Source organism: Acromyrmex echinatior, chromosome 16, assembly GCF_024713525.1.
Source record: "Acromyrmex echinatior isolate Ae372 chromosome 16, ASM2471352v2, whole genome shotgun sequence".
NCBI classification, from domain to species: Eukaryota; Metazoa; Arthropoda; class Insecta; order Hymenoptera; family Formicidae; genus Acromyrmex; species Acromyrmex echinatior.
The window spans coordinates 9,340,714-9,367,958 of NC_141867.1; the positions used below are offsets into that span (position 1 = coordinate 9,340,714).

At 40.3% G+C, this 27,245-nt stretch overlaps 7 protein-coding genes across 7 annotated transcripts; 6 read left to right on the forward strand and 1 right to left on the reverse strand.

Moving 5' to 3' along the window:
* The first annotated feature begins 13,972 nt into the window (after window positions 1-13,972).
* Window positions 13,973-15,164, forward strand: LOC147907142 (uncharacterized). Its single transcript, XM_087414355.1, has one exon. It carries the CDS (start codon window positions 14,048-14,050, stop codon window positions 15,161-15,163), a length of 1,116 nt encoding a protein of 371 aa, XP_087270481.1. The 5' UTR covers window positions 13,973-14,047; the 3' UTR covers window position 15,164.
* LOC147907143 (uncharacterized) lies at window positions 15,164-17,544 on the forward strand. Its single transcript, XM_087414354.1, has one exon. It carries the CDS (start codon window positions 15,214-15,216, stop codon window positions 17,410-17,412), a length of 2,199 nt encoding a protein of 732 aa, XP_087270480.1. The 5' UTR covers window positions 15,164-15,213; the 3' UTR covers window positions 17,413-17,544.
* Window positions 17,545-19,177: 1,633 nt separating this feature from the next.
* On the reverse strand, window positions 19,178-20,355 carry LOC147907144 (uncharacterized). The gene has a single exon (XM_087414356.1). It carries the CDS (start codon window positions 20,353-20,355, stop codon window positions 19,270-19,272), a length of 1,086 nt encoding a protein of 361 aa, XP_087270482.1. The 3' UTR covers window positions 19,178-19,269.
* Window positions 20,356-23,482: 3,127 nt separating this feature from the next.
* Window positions 23,483-24,099, forward strand: LOC147907145 (uncharacterized). The gene is made up of 2 exons (XM_087414764.1): window positions 23,483-24,028; window positions 24,088-24,099. Exons 1-2 carry the CDS (start codon window positions 23,483-23,485, stop codon window positions 24,097-24,099), a joined length of 558 nt encoding a protein of 185 aa, XP_087270890.1.
* A 7-nt stretch (window positions 24,100-24,106) lies between these two features.
* On the forward strand, window positions 24,107-24,682 carry LOC147907146 (uncharacterized). The gene has a single exon (XM_087414357.1). The coding sequence runs from the start codon at window positions 24,107-24,109 to the stop codon at window positions 24,680-24,682; it is 576 nt and encodes a 191-aa protein (XP_087270483.1).
* A 75-nt stretch (window positions 24,683-24,757) lies between these two features.
* On the forward strand, window positions 24,758-25,974 carry LOC147907147 (uncharacterized). Its single transcript, XM_087414358.1, has one exon. It carries the CDS (start codon window positions 24,758-24,760, stop codon window positions 25,310-25,312), a length of 555 nt encoding a protein of 184 aa, XP_087270484.1. The 3' UTR covers window positions 25,313-25,974.
* A 1-nt stretch (window position 25,975) lies between these two features.
* Window positions 25,976-26,817, forward strand: LOC147907148 (uncharacterized). Its single transcript, XM_087414359.1, has one exon. The coding sequence runs from the start codon at window positions 26,100-26,102 to the stop codon at window positions 26,622-26,624; it is 525 nt and encodes a 174-aa protein (XP_087270485.1). The 5' UTR covers window positions 25,976-26,099; the 3' UTR covers window positions 26,625-26,817.
* The last annotated feature ends 428 nt before the right edge of the window (window positions 26,818-27,245 follow it).

Genomic DNA, 27,245 nt, shown 5'->3' on the forward strand with positions numbered 1-27,245 from the left:
GCAAGCAATAAGAACGTAGTGCAAAAAGGACAGAGAGATAATAGTCGGCACGCTTCTAACTAACGAAGTCACACGGACACGGGCTCATGCTTGTGTTGCTACCGGTTGCGCCAGGCCGCCGAACGGTGGCGCTGATCGCGTGCTGCAAGCGACCCGGAATTCGCATCACTGCACTCGAGCGGCGGCGGCAGTGGTGGCGCGTAGGGAGGGGGAAGTAGCGCTTCGTCGCTTGGCACAGTCTGGCATGGCGGTCCTATGTGTTTCGCCGCATCGCGTCTACACTATCCAAAATGTTATTTTAGTTTTCCTTACACATTTCTTATCATTATAAATCACATTATTTAACACGATTAAATACGTTTTAACACAATTATAGATATGTTAAGCTAATTAATGTAATTAATTAGAGCACTACGCAAAGCATATGCTGATCGTCGCGATATCTTTCCGCATTATTATACGATGTTTAATTACGCTAATTAATGTTTTTATTTAATTAAAATTATTTAAAAAAACTTTTTTAATAATTTTTTATAATAAAAGTTATTTTTTTATAAAGAAAAAATTTTTCTCTTTCGATGCGAATGTCACTGGAATTGTAAGAGATAGAAAAAAATTTCAGAATGAAAACGGCTTTAAAAGTACTTTAGAACTGTAGTAAAAAAATTTTTTGTTTATAAAAAATAACTTTTATTATAAAAAATTATTAAAAAAGTTTTTTTAAAAATAATTTTAATTAAATAAAAACATTAATTAGCATAATTAAATAAAAACATCGTATAATAAAGCAAGCGGAAAGATATCGCGACGATCAGCATATGTTTTGCGTAGTGTTCTAATTAATTACATTAATTAGCTTAACATATCTATAATTGTATTAAAACGTATTTAATCGTGCTAAATAATGTGATTTATAATGATAAGGAATGTGTAAGGAAAACTAAAATAACATTTTGGATAGTGTAGAAGCGATGCGGCGAAACACATAGGACCGCCATGCCAAGCGACGAAGCGCTACTTCCCTCTCCCTACGCGTCGCCACCGCCACCGCCGCTCGAGTGTGGGCCGTCCTACGAATTCGCGCGGCGCGGCTTGATCGCATATTGGCTTAGATGTTTCCTTTTCTAATTCGAAAACTACAGTCAGTATCTCTAAATGGCATAAGAATTTTTTGTTCCCTTTGATCCATTCTCCATCCCCAATGTAGCCCCGACCTATCTTAAGAGACACCCTGTATATACGGAAAAATAGGAGGAAAAGGATAGAAGATGTTAGAAAGGAGAAAGAGAATGTATAATGTCAGAATACAAATCCGGCAAAGACTCCGTGTCATTTTGTCTATTAATCCCATGCTTCTGTTTTTTAATATGGACCATTTCTGATATCAATCTTTTGTTATATGAAGGCTCTATATCTAATATTTCAACTTTATCCCATTTAAAGTTATGATTCTCCATCATACGATGGTTGGAAATTACTGATGGAGATTTTGAACTTATATTAATATCAGAAACATGTTCATGCAATCTGGTCTTTAATTGTCTTTTAGTTTGGCCAATGTAACTGGCATCACAATCCTCACAGGATATTCTATAAACCACATTTTGATTCTGAACGTGTTCGAAATCATCCTTTTCTCTCTTTATAAAACTTCTCAATGTGTTAGGAATAGTAAAAGCCAATTTATAATTAAACATATTAACAATAGGTATAAATTTTTCGGATATCGTATTAACATATGGAATCGTAAAGAACCTTCTCCCAGTGTCATCCTTATTCTTATTTAAATTATTAAACTTATTAATGTGATATTTTATTCTATTATGAATAGTCGAAAAAATAAAACTTAATGGATATCCATTCTGTAAAAAAATCTTAATAGCGTCAATGAAATTATTTTGTTGGAATTTCGGATGATACAAACAAAAGATCCTATCCACGACTCCATAAATCACACCTCTTTTATGGCAAAGTGGGTAGTGTGAATGGAAATTAAGAAATCTGCCGGAAAAGGTTGCTTTACGGTATACATCAAAAATGAGATTCCGTTCATCGATAATTAACATGGTATCTAAATACTCGTAACTTATTTTTCCATCACCTATCTCCATGGTGAACTGTAATCTATTATGTAATGAATTAAAAACATCCAAAATATCATAAATACTTTCAGAAGGAGCGGCTAAGATAATATCATCGACGTATCGATAGCAAAACGACAGACGACAAGGCAGCATTCCAATAGCCATCTTTTCAAAATCCTGCATAACAATACTTGCAACAACCGGTGACAAAGGTGAACCCATGGGGGTCCCAAAAATCTGTTTATATATTTTTTTATTAAAAATGAAAACTGTCGAATTCAGAACCATACGAAAGGCTATCAGAAATTCGTCCATCGTAATCTTAGTTTTCTTAGATATAGCATCCCACCTCACAACCACACTATCAGATGCCAAATCTATAGGTATGTTAGTGAATAGGGATACTACATCCAAGGAAACAGAATCTGATTCCAGCCTTACATTTTTAAGTTTATTAATCAAATCATAGCTGTTTTCTATGAAACTAGGCGTCTCCGGTATAGAATCTGCAATAATGTTATGCAAAAATAATGACAAATTATATAATGGGCTATTTAACGATGAGACAATAATTCTCAATGGATAGTTTTGTTTGTGTATCTTCGTCAAACCATAAGCTCTAGGAATGACCCCATCAGTCGTACGCAACCTCCGATACGTCAAGTCATCTATTAATCCTTTTCCTTTCCACCTACCAACAACAAGCAAATTACGTAAATCACCCGTAAGTTTTTTAGTAGGATCTTTAGTTATTAATTCATATGTATTTTTATCCGAAAGTATCAATTCCATCTTGGATATGTACTCTAATTTATTTTGAGCAACGGTGACATTATCAGCTTTGGAAATTAATATTTCAGGATGATCTTTTACAAATTTCGTTGTCCTGACCCAATCGAACAACAACTTGTCATTCGAGCCGTTCTTAGGAAAATCATTCCGAAACTTATCCATAATTGAAACACTATTATTTCTAACAAAATTAATTATATTCTTCCGACGGCCAATAATATTATTCTCAATATTCTTAATAAATTCTATCAATGTTCTATCAAAATTATGTTTGTTAATAGGAATATCAAAGCCTTCCCCCAACTGAAGCAAACATTGGACCTCTAAAGGAATGTCAACATTGCTCAAATTCAGAAACCATTTATCATTTAAAGCATCTAGAGGAGCCGCATCTCCAAACAATTCAGCCGAAATGTGAACCTTTTCTATATTTTGTACATTAATGTCATTGTTAATCTTGTTAGGTGTAATTTTATTAAGCAATTCATTATTCGAAGCACAACAGTAAGAGATCGGCTAATATTTGCTTTTTTATCTTTAAAATCTTTTCCTTTCAACCATAAAATCTTCTTGTCAATTTTTCTTGTATGTTGAAAAAAATAAAAATTATTAATATTATCTAAATATTTAAAAAACTCACAAACCATGGAGACCGGTAAAACATAGTAGATTTTAATGGAAAAATCAACGATGCTCATTCTAATAAAATGCAAATGTCTGTAAGAATCCTTCAACTCCAATTGCAAAATTGCTTTCACATTGTTAAACTGAATTTTCTGAAGTCTTCTGTAAGAAAGACTATTAAACAAATTTAAATTTCTAATATTAGTATATCTTTTAAGATGTGGCGGAATTAAATTGTGATTAATACATGATTTCAAGAATCTAATGCGAGTTCTAATATTAACGCTACATTTAATTAGGTTACAAAATTCTTTCAAAAATTAACAAGCATCAAAGCCATATTCATATCGGATATAAGCAAAAGAAAAATTAAAATATTTATGAAATTTACGCATTATTTCGCCCGCGTATATAAAATTAAAAGTAATAAAAAAGGCTCTGTACTAATAAGCAAAAGGTAGTATAAAAGAAGGGCAAAGAGCCAATGACGTATATAAAAAAAATTATACTTTAGATAAGCAAACTTAATCCATATGTTAATACGATATCCCAAAGATTTATACCTATTGTTAATATGTTTAATTATAAATTGGCTTTTACTATTCCTAACACATTGAGAAGTTTTATAAAGAGAGGAAAGGATGATTTGGAACACGTTCAGAATCAAAATGTGGTTTATAGAATATCTTGTGAGGATTGTGATGCCAGTTACATTGGCCAAACTAAAAGACAATTAAAGACCAGATTGCATGAACATGTTTCTGATATTAATATAAGTTCAAAATCTCCATCAGTAATTTCCAACCATCGTATGGTGGAGAATCATAACTTTAAATAGGATAAAGTGGAAATATTAGATATAGAGCCTTCATATAACAAAAGGTTGATATCAGAAATGGTCCATATTAAAAAACAGAAGCATGGGATTAATAGACAAAATGACACGGAGTCTTTGCCGGATTTGTATTCTGACATTATACATTCTCTTTCTCCTTTCTAACATCTTCTATCCTTTTCCTCCTATTTTTCCGTTTTCCGTTCTCGATAATGTTTTTCTGTTTGACATTTCGTTTTATGACATCGTTTAAGTCAGATGCTCGTTATCTTTGCGAATTTGCTTATAATAACCTATTAAATTATAAAGACTTTTTGTATCACGAAATGGACTACATTTTACATTTTTTTCTCGTTGTATTATGGTACTCTTAACAGATTTGCTAAGGTATATCATCATATTTTTAATTTTTATGTGATTAATATTGATTCTTTTTGTTTACGGTTACTTTTCCAAAACTTTCTTATGACTTTGTTAATTCTTGATAAAAATGACTCACAGCGTATTACACAGAAAGAAAAAAGAATTTTTTGTTTAGGAATTGTAAGAATATTGTAAGATTATGTACGAATTTTTAATTTAGAACGACATTGATATTATTGTATGATGGCATTGAAAATGACTCAATTGGAGTTGAAACGTTTGTTTTATTTTATTGTATTTTAATTGTTTTGTATTAAGTTTGCTTATCTAAATTATAATTTTTTTATATACGTCATTGGCTCTTTGCCCTTCTTTTATACTACCTTTTGTAAATTAAATTAATTTTATCATCTAAAAATTAAGAGTGTAATGTAAGAAATTTAGAGGAAATAGGCACAACAGAGAAGCTATCAGCTATTAGGGCTGTGTAGCAGGACGGAAGTCTATCAACTCGGAGGAGAGATTAGACCTCGGTTCGAGACTCGGAGCATCCTGATATTTTTCTCGTATTGTCGCTTATTTCTTACTGTAGTTTGACCACGTTTGCAATTGACCACCTCTTCACAACCTCTTTGAACAGTGAAAAATATTTTCTAGACATCAGTTCCTGTGAATGGATGTGGTCATTTTATTTTACTTTTAATACATCCTGAAATATTCCTGAAATCCCGAAAGTCCTAAAATAGTCCTAAATATATTCTAAATTAATCCCTGATAATATCACAATGAACGTCCAGTGAATGTATGTAGGACATAATGAGGCGCTCATTTCATAGTCTACACGACGTCCTGAGGACGTCCCATTTAATCGGCAGGACGTTCACAGGATGTCCTTGTGTTATTAGGGCTATATCTTTACTTTAATTTTTTATATTAAATTAGTCGGTTATAATGGCTGAATGGATTTTTCTTCAAGAAGAAGAAGAAGAAATTGAAAGAAATAAAAATTTAATATGCATAATACAATTTAATATATATATAATATATGCGTTCTCAAGATCCGTTTAATATTTCTGAAAAAAGAATTCCAGAAATTATACAGGATATAGAGTAAAAATATTATAGAATATTATATATTATAGAATAAAATTTAATATATTAATAATGTTAATTAATTATTAATATATAATTTAATATATTAATAATGTTAATTAATTATTAATATATTAATTTTTACTCTAGTACTTAATCTTAAACTTTAATTGTAACGATACTATAAATGTAACGATACATGCTTATTATTAGGAAGAAATATGTGATAAATGAAGTGTTATTGAACATATTTATAAGTTATCTCGAGAAGCAGCAATGTGACTGTCAAGACTTATTGCCTCATATACCCGAAGGGAGGAGACAAACAGCAATACCCCGTGAATTAACGGTAATAATTTTTTTAAAGTGATAATATATCAAGTAATTGCAATAGAGTGCGTTTCGAATTATGTATGAAACACATAATAAATGTATCATTTTATCCTTTTTTTTTTATTATTTTGTGAACAAAAACAAAATAATGTATCATATACTTCATTCATAACTCAGAACACATCCAGTTTATTAAACAATATGAAATATAATGAAAAATCTAACAAGTGATTGCAAATATATATATTTTTCTAATTTGTGTATTTTAAGTAGATTATGTCAAAAAAATTAAATCTAATAAAATATAATATATTTTGAACTGTGTCTAATGTAGACTTGTTAGCAGTTTGTTGGCCAAAATATAATATGATATGATGAGTATGATATAACAAAAATAAAGTAGGATATCATTTCAATATATTTAAATAGAACATATTACAAATTCTGTTTGTTTTTTGTCAATTTGCTGTTATTAGATTGTCATCAAATATAATCGATAGAACACAAATGAAATGCAGATAGATATGCGTGGATCTGTCAATATATCCTATTCGAATCTGCCATTAATTTGACGTTAAATTGCTAATAATTAAGTTGTTCTGAATATAAAATATACATTTTAAATACTACTTTGTGAATTATATAAAATAATAAGCATTATTTTTAATAGATGCAACTTTGAGCTTCTTGATCATATCAACGTCGCATCGGGCAAGATTTTTTAACTTGCTTATGCCAAGCATCAATATCTGCAGCAATTTATGTTGTTGTGGAAGCACTTAATGAAATAATGAGGTATTAGATTAAATTTCCACAATTGTATCATGATCTCTAACAAATACAGAGCAGTAAGTTAGCTGTTAGATAAATATAATATTTAAAATAAAATAAATCGATATCTCTATTATTATTTCAGATTTTGGATCAACTGGATTTCCAGGTATAATCGGTGCTGTTGATGGAACCCACATCCCTATTTGGCCTCCAGAAAAAGAACGAGAACATTTATATATTAACAGAAAGTTATACCTGTTGGAAGCGCGCTCTCAATACCGTTGACATAGACGCATGTTATCGGCCGAAGAGCGAGTTAGAGGAAAGTACTGGAAAGGCCGCGTGTGAAAGAAGAAGTGTGGAAGAAGACGAGATCGGATCGCGAGCGGAACGAGTGCTGTCCGTTCCCGCCAACAGAACTTTTGCCTTTTTACTGCCATTGTTACTACGAATAATCCGAGCCGTATGCTCTCAATGTTTTGCAATAAAGTAGCGTGTAAAATACGAAGAAGTGTCTAATACTATTAAGAACCTTACGATCCCGAAACCGCAGCTGCAATATTCTGGCGACCGTGACAGGACTGAATAATTTCGTTATAGCCGTTTTATAGCAGAGATCGTAAAAAAGTAATCCATAGATATGGAATAAGTAAAGCTAACGCTAAGAATAACACGATCCGCCTTTAGAGAGTGTACGCTTCCTTCCGGACTGAGCAGTCGAAGGAATCGCTGGACATAATCTCATTGCAAGTCAGCTTCGAGTTGCTACAAGACAAAACGAGTGAACTTAATGGGCTAAATCAGAAGCTGCAGATCTTGATGATTGAAGCGGGAGAGCCTGAAGAAGCCATTGGAAGAGAGGCACAACATGCAGATGAGTATGCCACGAAAGACCAAAGGCCATCAAGCAAAGGTCGGGCTAACCTATCTATTAGAGCGGAAGAATGAACTCGAAATGCCGACATCAGTTCCGCTGCAACGGACTACCACGACAACACAGGAAAGTATACGCGCATTAAAATTGCCGAAAATTGAATTAAGAAAATTTGGCGGTGATATTAAAGATTGGCTTCCGTTTTGAAGTACTTATAAGAAAATTCATGAAGACGCAACGTCGAGGGAAGATAAATTCCAATATTTAGTACAGTCTATGGTAAAAGACTCGCGCGCGTTTGAAGTAGTGAATAGTTTTCCACTAACGGCCGGTAATTATGGGAAGGCTATATACAGTCTCGAGTCTCGATTCGGCAAAAAAGATTTATCGCTTGAATATTATGTGCGCGAACTTTTAAAGTTAGTCTTAAGTAAGAATAAAAGCATGTCGCTCACAATCACTTATGATAAATTAGAGACGCATATACGAGCACTTGAAACTTTAGGCGTGACAACAGAAATGTGCGCAGCAATGTTGCTTCCTTTAGTATTATAGAATCCTCATTGCCTGAAGAGACCTTACGTATATGACAACGAACAAGGGTTCAATTAATTCCTCATTCTGACGCGTTCTGTTATAAATATTACTGCAAAAGATCGTCTTACTAGTCTAATAATTTTTCTAGGAAGAGAGATCGAGAGTGAGGAACGTATTCAAATGGCAAAAACATGCTTCAAGAGCAACGACTTCTAGATGACAAAGGAGAAAAGTAAAAGGAAATCAAAGAGTGAACGAGATCCAGAGATAGCGACAGCGTCTAGCTTACTATCGGCGAAAGAAGAAGCCGCAGCAATGTATTGTATATTTTGTAGAGCTAATCATGACAGCTTGAGTTGTGAAACGGCCAGAAGTATGAACTTAGAGAAGAGAATCCAAACTGTAAAAGACAAGCAGGGCTGTTTTAATTGTCTGAAAGTAGGGCACAGCTATAAAAGATGTCATAACAAAATAAAATGCCCTTGGTGCAGCAAAGAACATTGCCTACTGATGTATAGAAACCTGTCGAGCAAGGACGAGACAAAGCAAGCGGATGAGAAGAAACCGAGAGAACCAGTTTTTCAGTTGTCTCGCTAATGTCTCTTCGAATGCAAAAATGTTCCTGCCTACACTAAAAGTCAAGATGTGAGGTCCAAAAGGCTTGGTGAATGTACGCGCCGTCATAGATACTGGCTCGCATAGATTTTATGTTTTGGAAAAGGTAGTCAGAGAGCTTGAACTGAGAGCAAACATATGATGGTACACTTGTTGTTTGGAGGAACTAAAATTAAACCTCAGAGACATAAAACTTGTCGGATCTACATCGGTAACTTAGATGGAACATACAAATGCGACTTCGTAGCTTTGCAACAAAACATTATCTGCCAGGACGCCCCTTGTAAGATCGATGATACATGGATGGATATACTTGAGAAAAAGGACATACATTTGAGCGACACCGGTGAACGTCAAGAATCTATTTCACTATTGATTGGAGCTGATGTTGCTGGCAAGATATTCACAGGAAAGGTCCAACAGATAAATTAAAGAATAACAGCTGTAGAAACTAAGTTTGGATGGACAAGCTTAAGAATATGGACGATGACAGCGGCGCCGATACTATACTGACGATTATGTCAATGTTCACTCAAGAAGCCAACATATCAGACTTATAGAGACTCGACGTCTTGGGTATCACGGATCTTATTGAGAGTGTTACTAGGGAAGCATCAAGCTGAAATAAAGACTTCATTTCAAGAGATAACGAAAATCGACAACGAAGGTCAATACGAAGTTCTTCTGCCGTGGAAAGAGAATCATCCACCTTTATGAGATAATCGAGGCGTAGTCGAGAAAAGACTAAAAGGCGTTACAAAGAGATTGCGACAAGAAGATTTATTTGACGACTACCAGGCTGTCTTTAATAATTGGTTCGAAGAAGCGATTATTGAAAGGATACCTGTACTTGAAGTCGATCAAGAGAGCTACTATCTTTCACACAGACCTGTAGTCAAGAAAGAAGGAACTACGAAGATACGCCCTGTTTTCGATGCGTCAGCAAAAGTCAAGGAATCGCCTTCGCTTAACCAATGCTTGGAGACTGGACCCAATCTTATAGAGCTTATTCCAGCATTGCTACATCGATTTCGAAAGAGGAAGATAAGGGTAACAGCTGATATTGCAAAAGCCTTCTTACAAATCGGTGTCTCTCCGTCGGATAGAAATGTTTTGAGATTCCTGTGGTGGAACGTTGACGGAGAAATAGAGATTTATGGACATCATCTAGTTATTTTCGGATTAACAAGCAGCCCATTCCTTTTAGGGGCGGCGATTGAATTGCTTATTAACAGAGCCTTAAACTCTACCATTTTGCCATATAAGAAAGCAGTTTACTTTTATGTCGATGATTGTGTTACTAGTGTCGATTCTTATTCTGATTTTGAAGTTTTCAGGAAAGAAGCCTGTTCCCTTTTGACTCAAGTCAGATTTGACTTCAGAGAAATACACTGGCAAGGATCCTGAGAGTCAGTCAACGGTACTTGTATGGGACACTTATATGGGACACCAAAAGGGATACTTTAATGTTACCGGAATTTCCTGCACCGACGATCACGGAGAAAATAACGAAGAGAGTCATTTTATCACAAGTACAGAAAGTTTACGACCCTCTCGGATTCGTCTGTTCCGTACTGTTAAAACCAAAATTACTATTGCAAGATCTGTGGAATAAAAACGTGGATTGGGACACAGAAATAGACGACGACATTAAGCACGAATTTCTTAAATTCAGCAACTAGGTTCCTACGTATGTTGAAGTTTCCATGATGGATTTTTGGAGGGGAAAGAGGTCCCGACTCACTGTCCTTCCATGTTTTTGTCGACGCCAGTAAAGACGCATACGCGGCAATCTTCGTACGAGTTGAGTCAAGCATAGTAGTCGAGGTACATTTCGTAGAAGTTAAATCTAGAGTAGCACCCAAAAAGAAGAAAACCATACCTCGCCTTGAATTACTAGCAGCCTCCATTGGAGCTAGGATGATGCGATCCTACATAAAGGCTATGAATTATCAAAATATCAAGACCTATTTTTGGAACGACTCGATGATCATTTTAACATGGATTCGACAACAAGACAATGGGCAGTCTTTGTATGGAATCGTGTTCTGGAAATAAGGAGCCTTACGGATATTAAATCTTGGAGATATGTTCCTGGAGTGATGAACCCAGCGGATTTACCCTCATGAGGTTGTGATGCTAAGAAATTCCTTGAACTGAAATGGTGGGAGGGACCGGAGTAGTTGAAACTATCTCCCAAAGAATGGCTCAAAGAGGAAGGAAAAAGTGACGAGAACATAGTTAACTTAGAGTTACACAAGACTTCCGGATAATGCAAAGAGAGAATATTTCCTGAGACTACTGTTGAAGAAATCGCTATGCTAACCTCCGTAGAACAAGCGAATGAAGAGAGAGTCCCCTGGTATTTGCAGAGACTTTCGATGTATTCCAAAATTCTGTGTACCATCGCGTGGATATTAAGATTTGTGAACAATTGTCGAAAATGTTTTCGAGGAGAATGGACTAATACGCTCAAAAATAATGATCTCCAATCATCAAGACACTTTTTCTTTCAGATGTCCTGTGGTGTTGGATTCATCTCATTTATTGACGTTGAAAATTATCTTTCATATTCATCTGAAACTTAATCATGCTGGTATTGACATTGTGATGAATAGTTTACGTGAAAAGTTTTGGGTCCTGCAATGCCGTCGTACGGTACACTTAGTCATAAAAAAATGCGTCGTTTGTCGTCGGTATGCATCGAAAACAATGAAAGCACCACCTGGATTATTGCCTGAAGACAGAGTGAGAGATGCCTCAGCGTTTGAAGTAATAGGTATCGATTACGCTGGACCATTTTTTTTGAGCGGTGGTCTAAAGACTTACATCTGTTTGTTTACTTGTGCAGTTTACCGTGCAGTCCACTTGAAATTGATTACATCTCTATTAACAGAGGAATTTCTGGAGGCCTTCAGAAGATTCATTGCACGTCCAGGAAGACCTACTGTAGTATATAGCGACAATGGGAAAAATTTTGTAGGAATCTACTACAGAAGATTAATTGGCGGAAAATTTCTCAATATTGTGCACTCAATGAGATAACATGGCATTTTAATCCACCTTCAGCTGCCTGGTGGGGAAGATGGTGGGAGCAACTTATCCGCCACCTTAAAGATCTACTGAAGAGGACATTAAAGAGAACTTCGTTGAGTTATGAAGAAACACTGAATGAACACTGTTCTATGCGATTGCGAAGCTACTATGAATTCAAGATCACTTACCTACTTGACAGAGAAAAATACTTAAATCACAGCGCTGACTCCAGCGATGTTCATTAGTGATATTCGAGAAAATGGCGTTCCAGACTTCAAGTTTATAAGTCCCACTTTGCAAAGAGGATACGCTATCGTCAAAGATTGAAAGAAGAGTTCAGAAAATGTTTCCGTATACAATATCTGGATCAGTTATCTAGATGAACTAAACCCAATAATAGTTCCGCTGTTGGAGACGTCGTGCTTATTGAAAACAATTTACAAAAGCGATTAGACTGGCCGCTCGCCGTCATTAGAGAAGTCTACCCCGGAAAAGATGGTTACGTGCGGGTGGTAAAACTGAAAACGAGCAAAGAACTGATTCGATCCATTCAAAAACTAATTCCCTTGGAAGTTGAACACTCCAGTCCTGTAGCTGATAACTTTATCGGGTCTACCACTACGACGTCAGAGACTACTAAGGGAAATGCAGCTAACACTCTCGAGGAATCCATAGCTATCCCTAGAGAGGAACCGAAATCATTGGAAGAAACGAGCTTGAAGACCCGAAAGTAGGAATAATAGGCGGGTTCTAACTCAGGTCCTCTGAGGGGAGCGCGGGGCGCGGGGGGTACTGGTAGGCGTGGGGAAGGGAGGGGGAGGCGCGGGAAGTCCCGGCGCTATCAGTGTTTACTAATATGATGATACGTATCGCTATGTTATGGTGTCACGTATTATTGGGACCGCCGCCACCCATCACCGCAGACGCTGCCGCCACCGCCGCCACCCCACCGCAGGCATCAGTGCCACCACCGCCGCCGCGGACCCCGCGTCCACCCTAAGTGCATTTCGAACTGTCGCCGCGGACCCCGCGTCTATCCCAAAAACAAAAAAAATGCGTTGTGAGATCACCGTCCCAACACTCATCCCAAAAATGCGTCCACTATAACGTGGTTTGTCTAGAAGATCGGTGGCACATCATCGATGTATCGGCTGCTACATAAAGCGCCTTCAATGAGGGATAGATGATGATAATGAAATCATACTGCATTCTCACAGTTCTTTCTTTCAAGGTCAGAAACGTTGATAATGATATTTATCTAGGAAGAACCGTGAGATCAGGTAACACATCGCGATGCGTTAAGAGAGAAACTGATAACGATATTTTTGTAAGAAGAGATCGGTGACACATCGCCGATGCTGCAACTCAATAGGGAGGGTAGACAAAGGGACAAAGAAGTCGCAAGTAGAATATATAATGGGTCATAAGCGCGCGGCATCTCAGTTGACGTTTTTAAAAATTACCGAATCGCAATAAGTGTAATGTGAAAAGTATGGCTGATATCATGCAGACGTTGAGGACATGGATGATGTAAATGCAGACAAGTTATTTGAAGCATTGGAAATAGAATTTGAGGACATAATGGACGATGTAGAGTTCGAGAATATCGGTAACATTGAGGACAGAGTCGACGTAGCAGAATATATTAGAAATGTGGATGAGGAACAGTTCGCGAATATTAGAGACGAAGTGTTTGATGAAGTGGAAATAGACTTTGAGAATATAATGAACCAAGAGTCGTCCGACGAAGAAATACTGTCCGACGATAGTGGATGTACTAGTGATATGAGCGAATATGAAATGGATCGCGTAGAAAAATTCGTGTCGTCTCCAGAAATTCGTACATTGAATGCCCGTACTAAGCACTGTGTGATCCACAATTATTATACAACGGGTGGTTCTTTAACCGTATGCACATCATGCATGATTCGTATAGCTGACATTAACGATGGAGGAATGTATCACGTCAGGGTGCATGAGACCGGTTCTTTCGGTAGGCTAGACGGTTGGTCGTGCACCAATTGCAGACTACCTTTGTACATTATATTCTCATGCAGCATGTGTCCACTTTGCACACATTAAAAAAACATGGAAAACTACGAGCGAGTAGAACGCGAACTGTTGGAACAGTGCAGCCAGGTCGCTACTCTGGTGGAGTGTTTCTCATGGCTGCAACGATGCGACGAATGCATCGAGCAGCTCGAAGAACTTTGTCGTGCCAAGCGTCCGCGTCTCACCATTGGATACAGACAATCTGCGGTGACGAGAATCGCGCGACTCGCGGGTGCAAAGTTGGAATTGAAGCGACGTTTCGTGCACGTTGGTGGCGAGTACGCGAGTGGCGAGTACGCGAGTCGCGACGAAAGATCTCTCGTCTGGCGAGAGATCGACGCCGCGTTTGAAAGCCGTATATCGACAGGTGCTGTGATAAACTCTAATCACATTGAGCCGCGGCGGTTTTTGGAAGATGCGAGAGAAATAGTGTTCGAGCGTGTACGAGACGCTGTAGAAAGACACGGTAGCGTAAAAGTGAACACCGCGTTCAACGGTGAGTTCGCGACGAAGGATAAACATGCTCATAAGAGCATAATTACGAAGAACAACGAGATATATCGATACACCGATTTGCGCGAGTGGTACGAGCAGCGTGTCATCGAGCCTATCCTAGCATCGCTCGAAGAATTCCAGGAACGTGACAGCGGATGGGCATTGTCGCGAATCCTCAATTTGATAGTGAATGTGAATAAGCATAATCCAATGCACGCGGGATGTCACATCAAAGTGCCACGAGAAATAGCGACGAAACGAGCGGTGATCAGTGTGCGTTCAACGGACAATGCGTGCTTCGCGTGGTCGGTGGTCGCCGCGCTGTATCCGGCTGAAAAGAATATGGATCGGGAATCGTCGTATCCGCATTATACGACAGTACTGAATCTCGCAAACATTGAGTTTCCAGTGACTTTAAAAGATATTTATAAATTTGAACGGTTAAACGCGGTGTCGATCAACGTGTACGGCATCGAGAATAAACAGATTCTTCCTCTGCGACTCACCAATGAAAAGAAGAAGAAACACGTCAACGTGTTGTACGTGCAAGATCCACGCAACGGTGTTGGACATTTTGCGTGGATAAAAAACCTATCCCGTCTCGTGAGCTCGCAGATTAGTGGGAAAAAGAACAGGAAATTTTTCTGCGATCGGTAAGTATACATGAAAAAAAAATTATTATAATTTTTCATCTTACTAATAAAATAATGATAATAGTTATAATTTTTTCTTTTTTCAGATGCTTGCACTATTTCAGTGCCAACGAAAAATTGCAGTCGCACGTAATGGATTGCGAGAAGATGAACGACTCCGCTATCCGACTGCCGAGCGAGGACGACAGGTGGCTCGAATTCGACAACTATAACAATCGAGAACGAGTGCCGTTCATCGTCTACGCCGATCTGGAATGCGTCTTACGCAAGACGAAATCTGACAAGGAAGACGCATCATCGTACGCGTATCAACAGCATGACGCGTTTAGCATAGGCTACTACGTGCGATGTGCGTACGATGACGCGTTATCGTCGTATCACTTCCATCGCGATGAAGACTGTATAGCGTGGTTCGCGCGACAACTCAACGATTTGGCGCATCGAGTGAAAAATATAGTATCCGCCAACGTACCCATGGAAACGTTATTGAAAGAACAATTGGAGGCATACCGTAGCGCGACGCGTTGTCATATTTGTGAGAAACCGTTCGCGCCGGACGATACGAGGGTCCGCGATCATTGTCATCTCACCGGTAGATATCGTGGTCCAGCGCATTCGAATTGTAATTTAAATTATAAAAATTCATTTTATATTCCGATCGTTTTTCACAATTTATCGGGCTACGACGCACATTTTATAATTAAGGAAATTGCTGCCGCGTACGATGGACATGTAGATATACTACCGATAACTAAAGAAAAATATATTTCATTCACTAAACATGTCGATAGCACCAAAGACGCAAATGAAAAGAATTTTCAGAAAAATTGCATAAAATTAAGATTCATTGATTCTTTCAAATTTTTAAATGCAAGCCTTGATAAATTGGCGTCGTATCTCGATAAAGATAAATTAAAAATTGTACGTTCCGAATTTCCAACATTATCGGATGAAGAATTTGAATTACTCACACGAAAAGGTGTCTTTCCGTACGAGTACATTGATTGTGTTGAAAAATTGCAGGACACGCGCTTACCACCGCACGAATTATTTTTCAGTTCGTTGACAGGCGATACAGTATCCGAGAGCGATTACGCTCACGCCGCGAACATCTGGAAGCGATTCTCCATTCGAACGCTCGGCGAGTACAGTGATCTGTACTTGAAAACTGATGTCTTGTTATTAGCAGACATTTTCGAAAATTTCCGCAATAGCTGCATCGCGAGTTACTGTCTCGATCCCGCGCATTACTATACATTGCCAGGTTTCACGTGGGACGCCATGCTGAAATTTACACGCATAAGATTCGAGTTGTTCACTGACATTGATATGGTCATGTTCATCGAGCGCGGTATACGCGGTGGCCTCAGTCAATGCTCCGGCAGATACGCGCAGGCTAATAACAAGTACATGTGTTCGTTCGATCCGTCGAAACCGTCGTCGTACTTGATGTACTACGATGTGAATAATCTGTACGGGTGGGCGATGTGTCAACCTTTACCATACACCGAATTTCGGTGGGTCGAAGACGTTGCGAACTTTGACGTGAGCGCGATCGCTCCGGATTCACCTACCGGTTATATTCTCGAGGTTGATCTCGAATATCCGCAGCATCTACACGACCGACACACTGACCTACCTTTCTGTCCAACGCGCGATAAACCGCCTGGCAAGCGCGAAGATAAACTTCTAGCGACGTTGTACGATAAACAGCGTTACGTCATCCATTACCGCAACCTGCAGCAATGTACTCGTCACGGTCTTCGCGTAACAAAGATCCATCGAGTATTACAATTCGCGCAATCTCCATGGCTTCACGATTATATTAAACTCAATACACAATTTAGAACGTCCGCGAAAAACGATTTCGAAAAAAATTTATATAAACTAATGAACAACGCAGTATTCGGCAAAACTATGGAGAATGTGCGCAACCACGTTGATGTCAAATTAATAACAAAATGGGACGGACGGTACGGCGCGGAGGCAATGATCGCGAAACCGAATTTTCACAGCCGCAGCGTCTTTGCGGAAAATTTGATTGCAGTCGAAATGCGCAAACTCGAGGTAAAATTCAACAAGCCGATTTACGTGGGTATGTGCATACTTGACATATCGAAAGTCTGTTTGTACGAATTTCATCACGAGTACATGTCACCGATGTATCGCGACAAATGCAAGATCATGTACACCGACACGGATAGTCTCATTTACTATAGAATGCGACAATGTTTACGAGACTATGAAACGTGATATCGCTAGATTCGACACGAGCGATTATCCTGCAGACAACGTGTACGATATGCCTCTCGCGAACAAAAAAGTACTCGGCCTGATGAAGGATGAAAACAACGGTGTATTAATGACCGAATTTGTTGGACTTAGAGCGAAGATGTACGCGGCGAGAGTGGATGGCAAGAAGGACATTAAAAAGGCGAAAGGCGTAAAGAATAACGTCGTAGCGCGAACGATAACGTTCGACGATTACACGCGATGTTTGAACGAAGAAATTGAAATGACTCGCCGTCAATCGTGTATACGATCTAAATTACACGAGGTGTACACGATATCCGAATCGAAAATCGCTCTGAGTCCATACGACGACAAACGATACGTCGTACCGGACTCGACGGAGACGTTACCATGGGGACATTGGCGGATACCTTTGTAATACAATATATGTATTGTGTATATTATATGTTGCTATTATATGTATTACTATTGTACTTTACTACACTTTTTTTACATTTATACAAGTATTATTTTTTATGTATTACGATTATTGTACTTTCATATAATACATATCGCATGTTTTTAACATTTATATACGTATTATATATATACTAGTATTCTAATTTACTTTACTTATTTTATGTGTTATGTTTTTTATCATTTATGCTGCTCCATACATAAATTGTTACAAATAATTATACATTTTGTATACTCCAAAACGAAGATGATGATGATGAATGGGAAGTAATAAAAAAAAACGTTTATATACTTATATTTTTTATATACTTATATTGATATATTTTTTTTACATGTAGAAAAAATATGCGAAAAAAAAATTTTATCAAATGACATTGTTTTTGTGTATCCATGAATTGTGCGATCCATCGAATCCCAGCCACTTGACGTACACCTTGTCTCCCTTCCTGCGCAGTACTTTCTCCACGAGATACACGTCCGGATGAGTAGCGCGATGCAACTCGTGCTCGTAGAACGCACCAGCGATGGATTTTCCGCGATAGTCTTCGAGTAGATAGGTTACGGGATTGGTACGCTGCACTTTAACGATCGTAAACACCTCGGTGGTCCAATTTGGTGTATAACCCTTCTCAAAAATCGTCTTGTACTTGCTCACGCGTACCGAATCGCCCACTTTGAATTTTGCTGGACCAGCGATTTTTATCACGCTGTACACCGTGTCCAAGAGTCTTTCGGCGATCGCGGGAGTTACGTTGGCGGGTCGCATGCCGATAGTGCGATGCTTGCGCGCATTGTAATCTGATACGAGACGCGGCAGCTCGTCGATCCACTTGTAATTGCCGTTGAGTGTAAACATCTTCCACATGTCACTTTTAAGCGTACGATTGAACCGCTCGACTACCGACGCTTTCAATGTCGAATACGTGGAATAGTGATTAACGTTGTGTTTTTTCAAGATTTTCTGCACACCAACGTTGTAAAACTCCTTCCCCATATCCGTTTGTAAATTTTTAGGACATCTTCCACTTGCTCGAATTATCTCAACAATAGCATCAGCCGTCTCGCTTCCACCCTTGCTCTTGAGCGGTACGGCCCACGCATACTTGCTCAACACATCGATGACGGTGAATATGTAGTGGTGGCCTCTGTTGAAACTCGAGTACGGATGCATCTCGACAATATCAGCCTGCCATAAATCGTCATATCCTCGAACTATGACGCGTCTTCGTGGAAAATTTCTTCTCGCCGGAGCGTGCAATTCCTCGACGAGTCGATGTCTCTCCGAGCTAATTTTTCTCTTTTCGCTGGATTTCTTTTTCATGATTCGACGTGTAATACAAAGACCAAAAGTATTTTTTCTCGCTGACGCCACTCGACTGACTCGTTTCGTCGATACACAATTTAATTTATAATAAGACCGGCTTCGCGAAGTTCTTCGATAATCGACAGCATCTCGTTGTCGTGAGCGTTGTTGCCCGCTCGGTGCGAAGCGTCGAGCAATCGTAGACGATCCACCAGCTCGTTGGGATCGTCCCAGTGCACGTAATCGATCGCATTGTCATTTAATGTCATTGCGTGAGGTAATCCCTTTCCAGATTTCTTCTTCTGTTTCTTGGGTGTGATCGACATCAACGGCGCGATTACGTATTTGTACTTGTATCCCCTGTTGCTCAATAATCGGCCCTGCGAATGATGCTTGTGTTTGTGCGCATTCGTCGCCAGCAGCATGCTCTTGTATTTGTTCATATCGTCTTCCGTGTAAAGGAGATCGTCGGGAATTCTCTTGAAAATTAACTCGTAAAGACCGGGTGAACCGGCGTATCGTACGCCGTCGATAATTATGTTGTCAGCATCATCCACGTCGAAACGTTTATTGCCAAACATCAATCCATCCTTGTGTAGGTAAACGCCGTATACATAATCTATACCACTCTTCTGTTTATCTCGCGCTCCCCTCAGGACAGCCTCGACGTACTTTTGACCCAGCGGACCCAAGCCGGCTTGCAACGCCTCTCGACCTTCCGACGTTTGCAACTGATTTTGAACCTTTGTTGCTAGCGAGTCGTCCGTCGTTTCGAAAACGTTATCCAACGATTCTATCGTTGGTACGATCATCGTACGCGGAGTGGAGGTTATCGGCTGTACACGATCGTGCGATCGATCATCGGATTTATCCGAAATCGCGGAACGCTCGAACGTCTCACTCTCTTTCTCTCCCTCTTCCTCCTCCTTCTCCTCTTCTTCTTCCTTCCTCTCGCGTTTGGAGGCAGACGCTGCGTCATCGTCGCGCGACTGTCTCTTTATCGCGTGCACACCGGGGCTGTTAACGATTTGTCGCAGCGGTTTGATAATAGGCTTAAAATGTCTGTCCAGTGCCATGTCTTCCTCGATTCTACCGGTTTTCAGAGCGCGATGTTTCTTGCGGATCGACTCGCTCGTCTTCTCGATCTCTCTCGCGATTTTTTCACGCTCGCGCACATCAGCCATATTCGTCTCTGGCGAAGTATCAACAACGACTAGTCACGTTACAGTATTGCGAACTCGTTAAATCCCTTTCTGTATCTCCCGTCTTTAAGTGCACTATCCTTGTCTATTACTAAAAATCCATATTTTTTTTGCCAACAGTCACTGCACAACGTGCAAAATTCGTCGTAAGACATGTCGGTGTTCACGTGATCATTGTAAACGTGTTTCAAGTTGGTACAATCCTGTTTGAACAGGATCAGCAGGTTCGCGTTGTCACGTATCAGATGTTTAGGTATCCTCGCGTACGTCTGACAAAGATAGAAGCAGTCAACGTTCGCGTGGCGACCCATCGAAAAATATTCTCTCACCGCATCCTGCTTGTCGCATGCCACGTCATCAAAGATAAAAATAGAATTTGGGCGCGCCTCGTTCGGTGGAACGATGTCGCTATTGTTGGAAAAGGTAAAGTAGCCGATTTCATCGATAGATGTAAATAAATTTTCGAGATATCGATACTTTGGCTGTTGCAGTGATTTCGAGTAGACGTACACGTTCTCGAAACGTACGCCATTTGGACTCTCGAGCAAACTTATAAGAACGTTGGTTTTACCACAATTCGACGGGCCGCAAATGATCGCGCGTATAGTACTCGGCAGCATTTCGCCGTGCTTGCGCTTCTCCGCACTGCCTCCCATCATTTGCGATTTCACGTCACAGTTTGTGACACGTATCGTCAGCGGTTGCAGCACGAATTTCATGCTCACACTAAAGATTACGCGCTCTCAAACGATTATTTAAAGGTGCGCGAATCCGCGAATCGCGCAGTAGCAAAATGTATCTCGCGCTGTGTCATCCTTCCGATATTCGAGATTTGAGCGCCGAGCAGTTACAATATATACCGAAGGTCGTACTCTTACGCGTGTACGGTGAATACATCGAACACGTCTGGGACAAGCTTCCGGAACACGTGAAGGCAGATTCGGAGGTTCGAACTTATCGTCGCTGCGACGAACACTACAATCAGCCGTGGCAGCGGACGCATATCGACGGCCCTACACCGAAGATAAAGGATTGTAGCGAATGTCGGCGTCGCGCGGCAGTCTGCTAAATCGAGCGATAAACGCGCTTCCTTTCGAGTTACATATTCCGGGTTATCAGTTTTGCGGTCCGGGCACTCAACTTACGAAACGATTAACCAGAGGTGACGCGGGCATAAATCCGCTGGACGCGGCGTGCCGAGAACACGACATTACGTATTCTCGAAGCAACGATCTCACCGATAGACACACGGCGGACAAGGTACTCGCCGATAAAGCGCTAGGACGCGTCATCGCGAGAGATTCGGCTCTGAGCGAGAGAGCCGCCGCAGCTGCCGTCTGGGCAGCGATGAAAGCCAAGACCAAGATCGGCATGGGCATGAAATCGAAGAAGAAAACGACGAAAAAAAAAGGTGACGAAAAAGCGGATACTTCCGACGGCGAAACGAGGCGGTGCGTTACCGTTTCTACCAATGTTGGGTGCACTCGGGTCCTTGATCGGCGGAGCAGCCAGCGTGGCGAAAGCGGTAAACGATAGCAAAACCGCGCGACGTCAGCTCGAAGAGCTGCAACGTCACGATCGCGCGATGGAACAGGGTCGCGGACTGTATCTCGCTCCGTACAAATATGGACGCGGACTGTATCTCGGTCCATACAAACATGGACAGGGCGTAGCTGCAAAGAAAAAAAAAAACGTCAAAAAGACGATAAAAATGCCGTCTGGCGCAACTACCAATGTACAATTGAACGAGCTCGCGAGACGTATGCGTGTACCATACTTTAGAGGCGTTTTCATGCGTAACGCGTTACCGACGAGCGGTGTGCGCCGAAACGAAAGCGGTATCGTGAATCTGGACGATGCGACGGGGCCTGGTACTCACTGGGTAGCGTACGCGAAGAGGAACAATCGCGTCATGTATTTTGACAGTTTCGGTAATCTTCGACCACCTAAGGAACTGGTGCGATATTTCGAGAACGACGCTATGGCGATAGAGTACAATCGCACGTCTTATCAGACGTACGATCAGAGTTTCTGCGGACAGATGTGTCTGCGGTTTCTGCAAACGGTAGACGCGCGTGAATTTAAAAAGCTCGACGAGGTGCTGTGAAATCTTAGTATTAGTCGAACGCTTTTTCCATCATGTCGTTGACGCTTACGCTGAGCGGAAAGAGCACCGTCCTCGCGGCGAATTACTTCCCCGCCATAGATTTGAGTGACGGAGATTACGAGCTCGGTTTGGCGATTTTTGAGACTTATCACACGATACCGAACGTGAACGAATCGAACAACAAATTTTATTTCACCAAAGACGACGTGGAAATTACAATTCCCGAGGGTTCGTACGAAGTGCGAGATATAAATGAATTTCTGAAACGCGCGATTTTACGAAAACGTCCGCACCGCGACGCACTTGAAACCGTTGATGTAGTGGGTGATGACAATAACAATAACACTGATGATGATGATAATGATGAGGGTGAAGAATACCCGATTACGCTCCGCGCAAACTACAACACGATGAAATGTGAGATTAGATGTGCGTACAGAATAAACTTTGACAAGTCCAACAGCATTGGATCGCTGCTGGGATTCTCGTCGAAGCGTATACTGCAGCCGCGAAGGTGGCACGAATCGGACGTGTCGATCAACATAATGAATGTAAACGTTATCCGCGTAGAGTGCAACGTGACCGCGGGTGCATACAGCAACGGCAAAAGCGTGCACACGATACATGAATTTTCGCCGAGCGTGGCGCCAGGATATAAGATATCGGAGAGGCCGACGCAAATCATTTACCTGCCGATCATCGCACGGAGCATTACAGATCTAACGATACGCATCGTCGATCAAAACGGACGATTGCTCGATTTTCGAGGAGAAGAGATCACCGTTAGATTGCACGTACGACGGCGACAGTAATAACGTGAGCGTGAAATGCTCGTGCTGAACGGAACGGAGCGTACGCAGAGAGATAACGTATCCTTTACAAGGTCGGTGACGCCACAGCTCGATAACGCTCGCTCATCCAGCTGCATCAGGAAGAAGAAACTCAACGCGACGAACGTTACATTTTTAAAGTCTTTGGGATTCGCGGTGCGCAACATTTGAGATGACTGATATCTTAAACATTAAAGACGAGCCGATCTTCGATGATCGCATCGTCAAGATTGAGACTCACACGTACAACCCGTTCGCCAACACCACGTTTGGGTACAGCGACGAAATAAGAATACCCATACAGCAACAGGATCTGTATACACTGCCGTACGAAAGCTTTCTATATGTCGAGGGAAAACTGACGAAGAACAAAGTGGTCCAGGATGCTCATGTGACATTGGGAAATAATTGCGTCGCGTTCATATTCGATGAGATTCGATATGAACTCAATGGTGTGGAGATTGACCGTAATAGAAATGTGGGTATAACTAGCACGCTCAAAAACTATGTAACAGTGTCATCCGACAGAAGCGTGATTCTACGGAATGCCGGCTGGGATGCGCAGACTACTGCAGCCGGATATTTTAATTTCTGTGTACCGCTCTACGTACTGCTGGGATTTTGCGAAGATTACAAACGCGTGGTGATCAACGCTCGTCACGAGTTGATTTTAATACGAGCGCGCAACGACAACAATTGTCTGACGGGAGATCCGGCGGTAGAGCCAACGCTCGAATTATTCAAAGTACAGTGGCGAATGCCGCACGTGTTATTGAGCGAGATAAATAAGCTGTCGATGCTGCGCGCTTTGGAGAGCGGACGATATCTGAGCATGGCTTTTCGTTCGTGGGATCTGTACGAATTTCCGCTCTTGCAGAGCACAACCAAGCATTCGTGGGCCATCAAGACGGCTACTCAGCTCGAGAAGCCGCGCTACGTTATTTTCGCTATGCAAACAGGTCGAAAAAACGTCATGTCCGAGGATGTAAGTCGATTCGACGACTGCAAATTAACCAATGCGAAACTTTACCTGAATTCGGAATGTTATCCGTACGATGACTTGAATCTGGATTTTGACAAAAACAGATGTGCGATTCTGTACGACTTGTACGCGCGTTTCTGCAAGGGCTACTACGGATACGAGTATCTCGAGCCGAGTCTCACCTTTACAACTTTTTTACGTAATGGTCCATTCGTGATCATCGATTGCTCTCGACAGAACGAATCAGTCAAGAGTGGCACCGTGGACGTGCGATTAGACTTTGAATGTAAAGAGGATGTACCCGCAAATACAACAGCCTATTGTCTCATCATACACGATCGCGTGGTTCAGTATAATCCATTGAACAATGTTGTGCGCAAAATCACCTAAGATGCACCTCTGACACGATATAAGATCTACGATACGTCGCAATCGACCGCAATCGACCGCAGTCTTCTCGACAACATGCTCGTGCCAACGTTCGTAGATCTGCAAGGATTCATCGTTAACAAGAAATTTATCGTGAAGGAAGTAGCGGTGTTGAAACAGGGGACCGTTCTCACGCATTACATTTTTACGAGCCCCATACCATGGAAATTTTTGACAAGATCCGACAGGTCTTGCGCCTCCTGGTTGATTGCTTATCACCATGGATTGCAATGGGAGGACGGGACGATCCCGTACAACGAGGCGAAACGTCTAATTACGATGGCTGTATTTGAAGATGATGCTGTCGTGTATGTCAAGGGACGCGAGAAACGAACGTGGCTGCAGAACTTGCTTCTGGACGATGAGCGAGAACGTATGTACATCGAGGCCTTGGACGCAGTTTACGAAGACATGGAATCTTTATCTAATCTAGATGTTACTAATATTATACGATGTGGACAACATGTTAAGAATTGCGCGTTACAAAATGTATTGAAAATATATAACTGGTGGTTGCAAAAGAATTTTTTAAATAAAAATACGTTAACGTATTTATTATGTATTTCTTTTCCCTTCCTTTGTAATGTATAAACGTATGTACGTAGTACGTATGTATGTACATATGTATGTATGTATGTATGTATGTATAAACATATGTATGTATGTATAAACGTATGTATAAACATATGTATAAATTCGTGACAAAGAAAAATACATAAAAAAGATAAAACTTGATAAAACGTGTCGCGACGTGTCCGACAGTACATCTGACAGTACATATATGCAATGTATATAGGCAGTATATTAGATTTTTTTTTCATTCAATCGTAAGCTTCAGTTACGAGCGTTAAGACATGGATCGAATAAAGGAATATATACGTCGAAAATCAATCGAGCGAAAGGGGTACTGTCCATTGTCGCCAAGTCCGCCAAGTCCACCGCCTTCGAAGAAAAAAGCGAGATATTGGGAATATCCTGGAGAAAAGGTGTCAAAGTCACCAACGTGCTCATCACCAACATCATCGATGCCATCGAAATATAAATCATAAAGTATAAGCATTGATAAACTCGCGAACAAAAAATAAAAAATAAAAAGAACGTAGAAACTCGATAAAACGTGTTGCAATAGGTTCGCAATTCTTAGAAAAAGAGGGGAGAGTTATCCCCTCTTCGATTCTAGAAGTTTTATATATATCGCAATTTACGCGGTGCAATTAGTCTTGCGATACTCGCTTGTACGAACGATTGAAAAAATGTACTACGCTGAAGACAGCAACTCATCGTACGAAACGAAGAAGAACTGCAGTAACATGTAAGTTTTAACATTCTATATGCAAAAGAAACGTTTTTTTTTTAACATTATGTATATATACACAACATGGAGCATCGTAAGATGCGTTTATTGGGTAGACGTTACGATCTGACGACTACGGGCTATAAATTTTTGGAAATTGGAATCAACGTTGGTCCACCGAGTTACGTGGAGATCGCCCTGGGAGATCATCGCGGACATGAACTGCTGCTGTCTCTCGAAACGTGGAAAGGTTTCTACGAGCAGCGATGGAATGTTTACAAGATGCTGCGAAATGAATATAAAGACAATTTTATAAGTGTTGGACCGTTAACCGTCAGCGTTTGCATGCTGAACGATGCTACGCTCGTACGTCTCAATTCTTCGTCCGTACGCATGATGATGACCGAAACGACGCTACGACGTATGTTTGAGTTTGACGAATGTATCGATGTAACGTTCGAACGATTAACCCGACTCGTCGATACAGTTGATGTCAAGTATACGCGATTCTCCAACATCGCGTCCAAAAACGCTATACGCGATAGTGATATTTTTAACAAACATCAGCTCGTCGATTGCGAGCTATTGGCTTTAGTTTTTAATACGTAAAAAAAGAAATGATGTAATAATATGTGAATAAAAAATTTTTTTTGTTCATATCATTATATATATGTACTTTCTTTACTTCCCATCCATCTATCCATCCATCCATCCATTCATCCTATATCTCGACGCGCTATAGCGATAACTTTTCGTGACGGCACTTATGATCTAAAGTGTTTTATATACAACTGCCTCCCACCCCTATAGATCCTAGGCAGGCTCGCTTCTCAACGGCGAAGATCGATTCTCAACGTCAGTCTTTGTTCTGCTTTCTCCGCGCGCAAGACGTGTTAAGACGTGAGTGATATTTTTTTTCCCCCCATGTGCAACAATATTCTACTATTTTAGTGTTAATGATAGAATATTGTTGCACATTTTCTGTGATTAAGTGAAATGATAATTTTTTATTGTGCAGTTATAACATGCAAAAACAACAAAAAGTTGAGGAAACTGCCTCCTCCTCCTCCTCCTCTTTCTTAGAGGATATTGAGAATAATATCATTGATCTCACTAAATTAAATATAGATCAATTAGGAGTGTTCAATCGCCTCATTGCCAAGGTGGATGATCACAGGCATGTGTGCATCAATAGAGTTGCGTTCAAACACCTCATCGACAATCTCGATA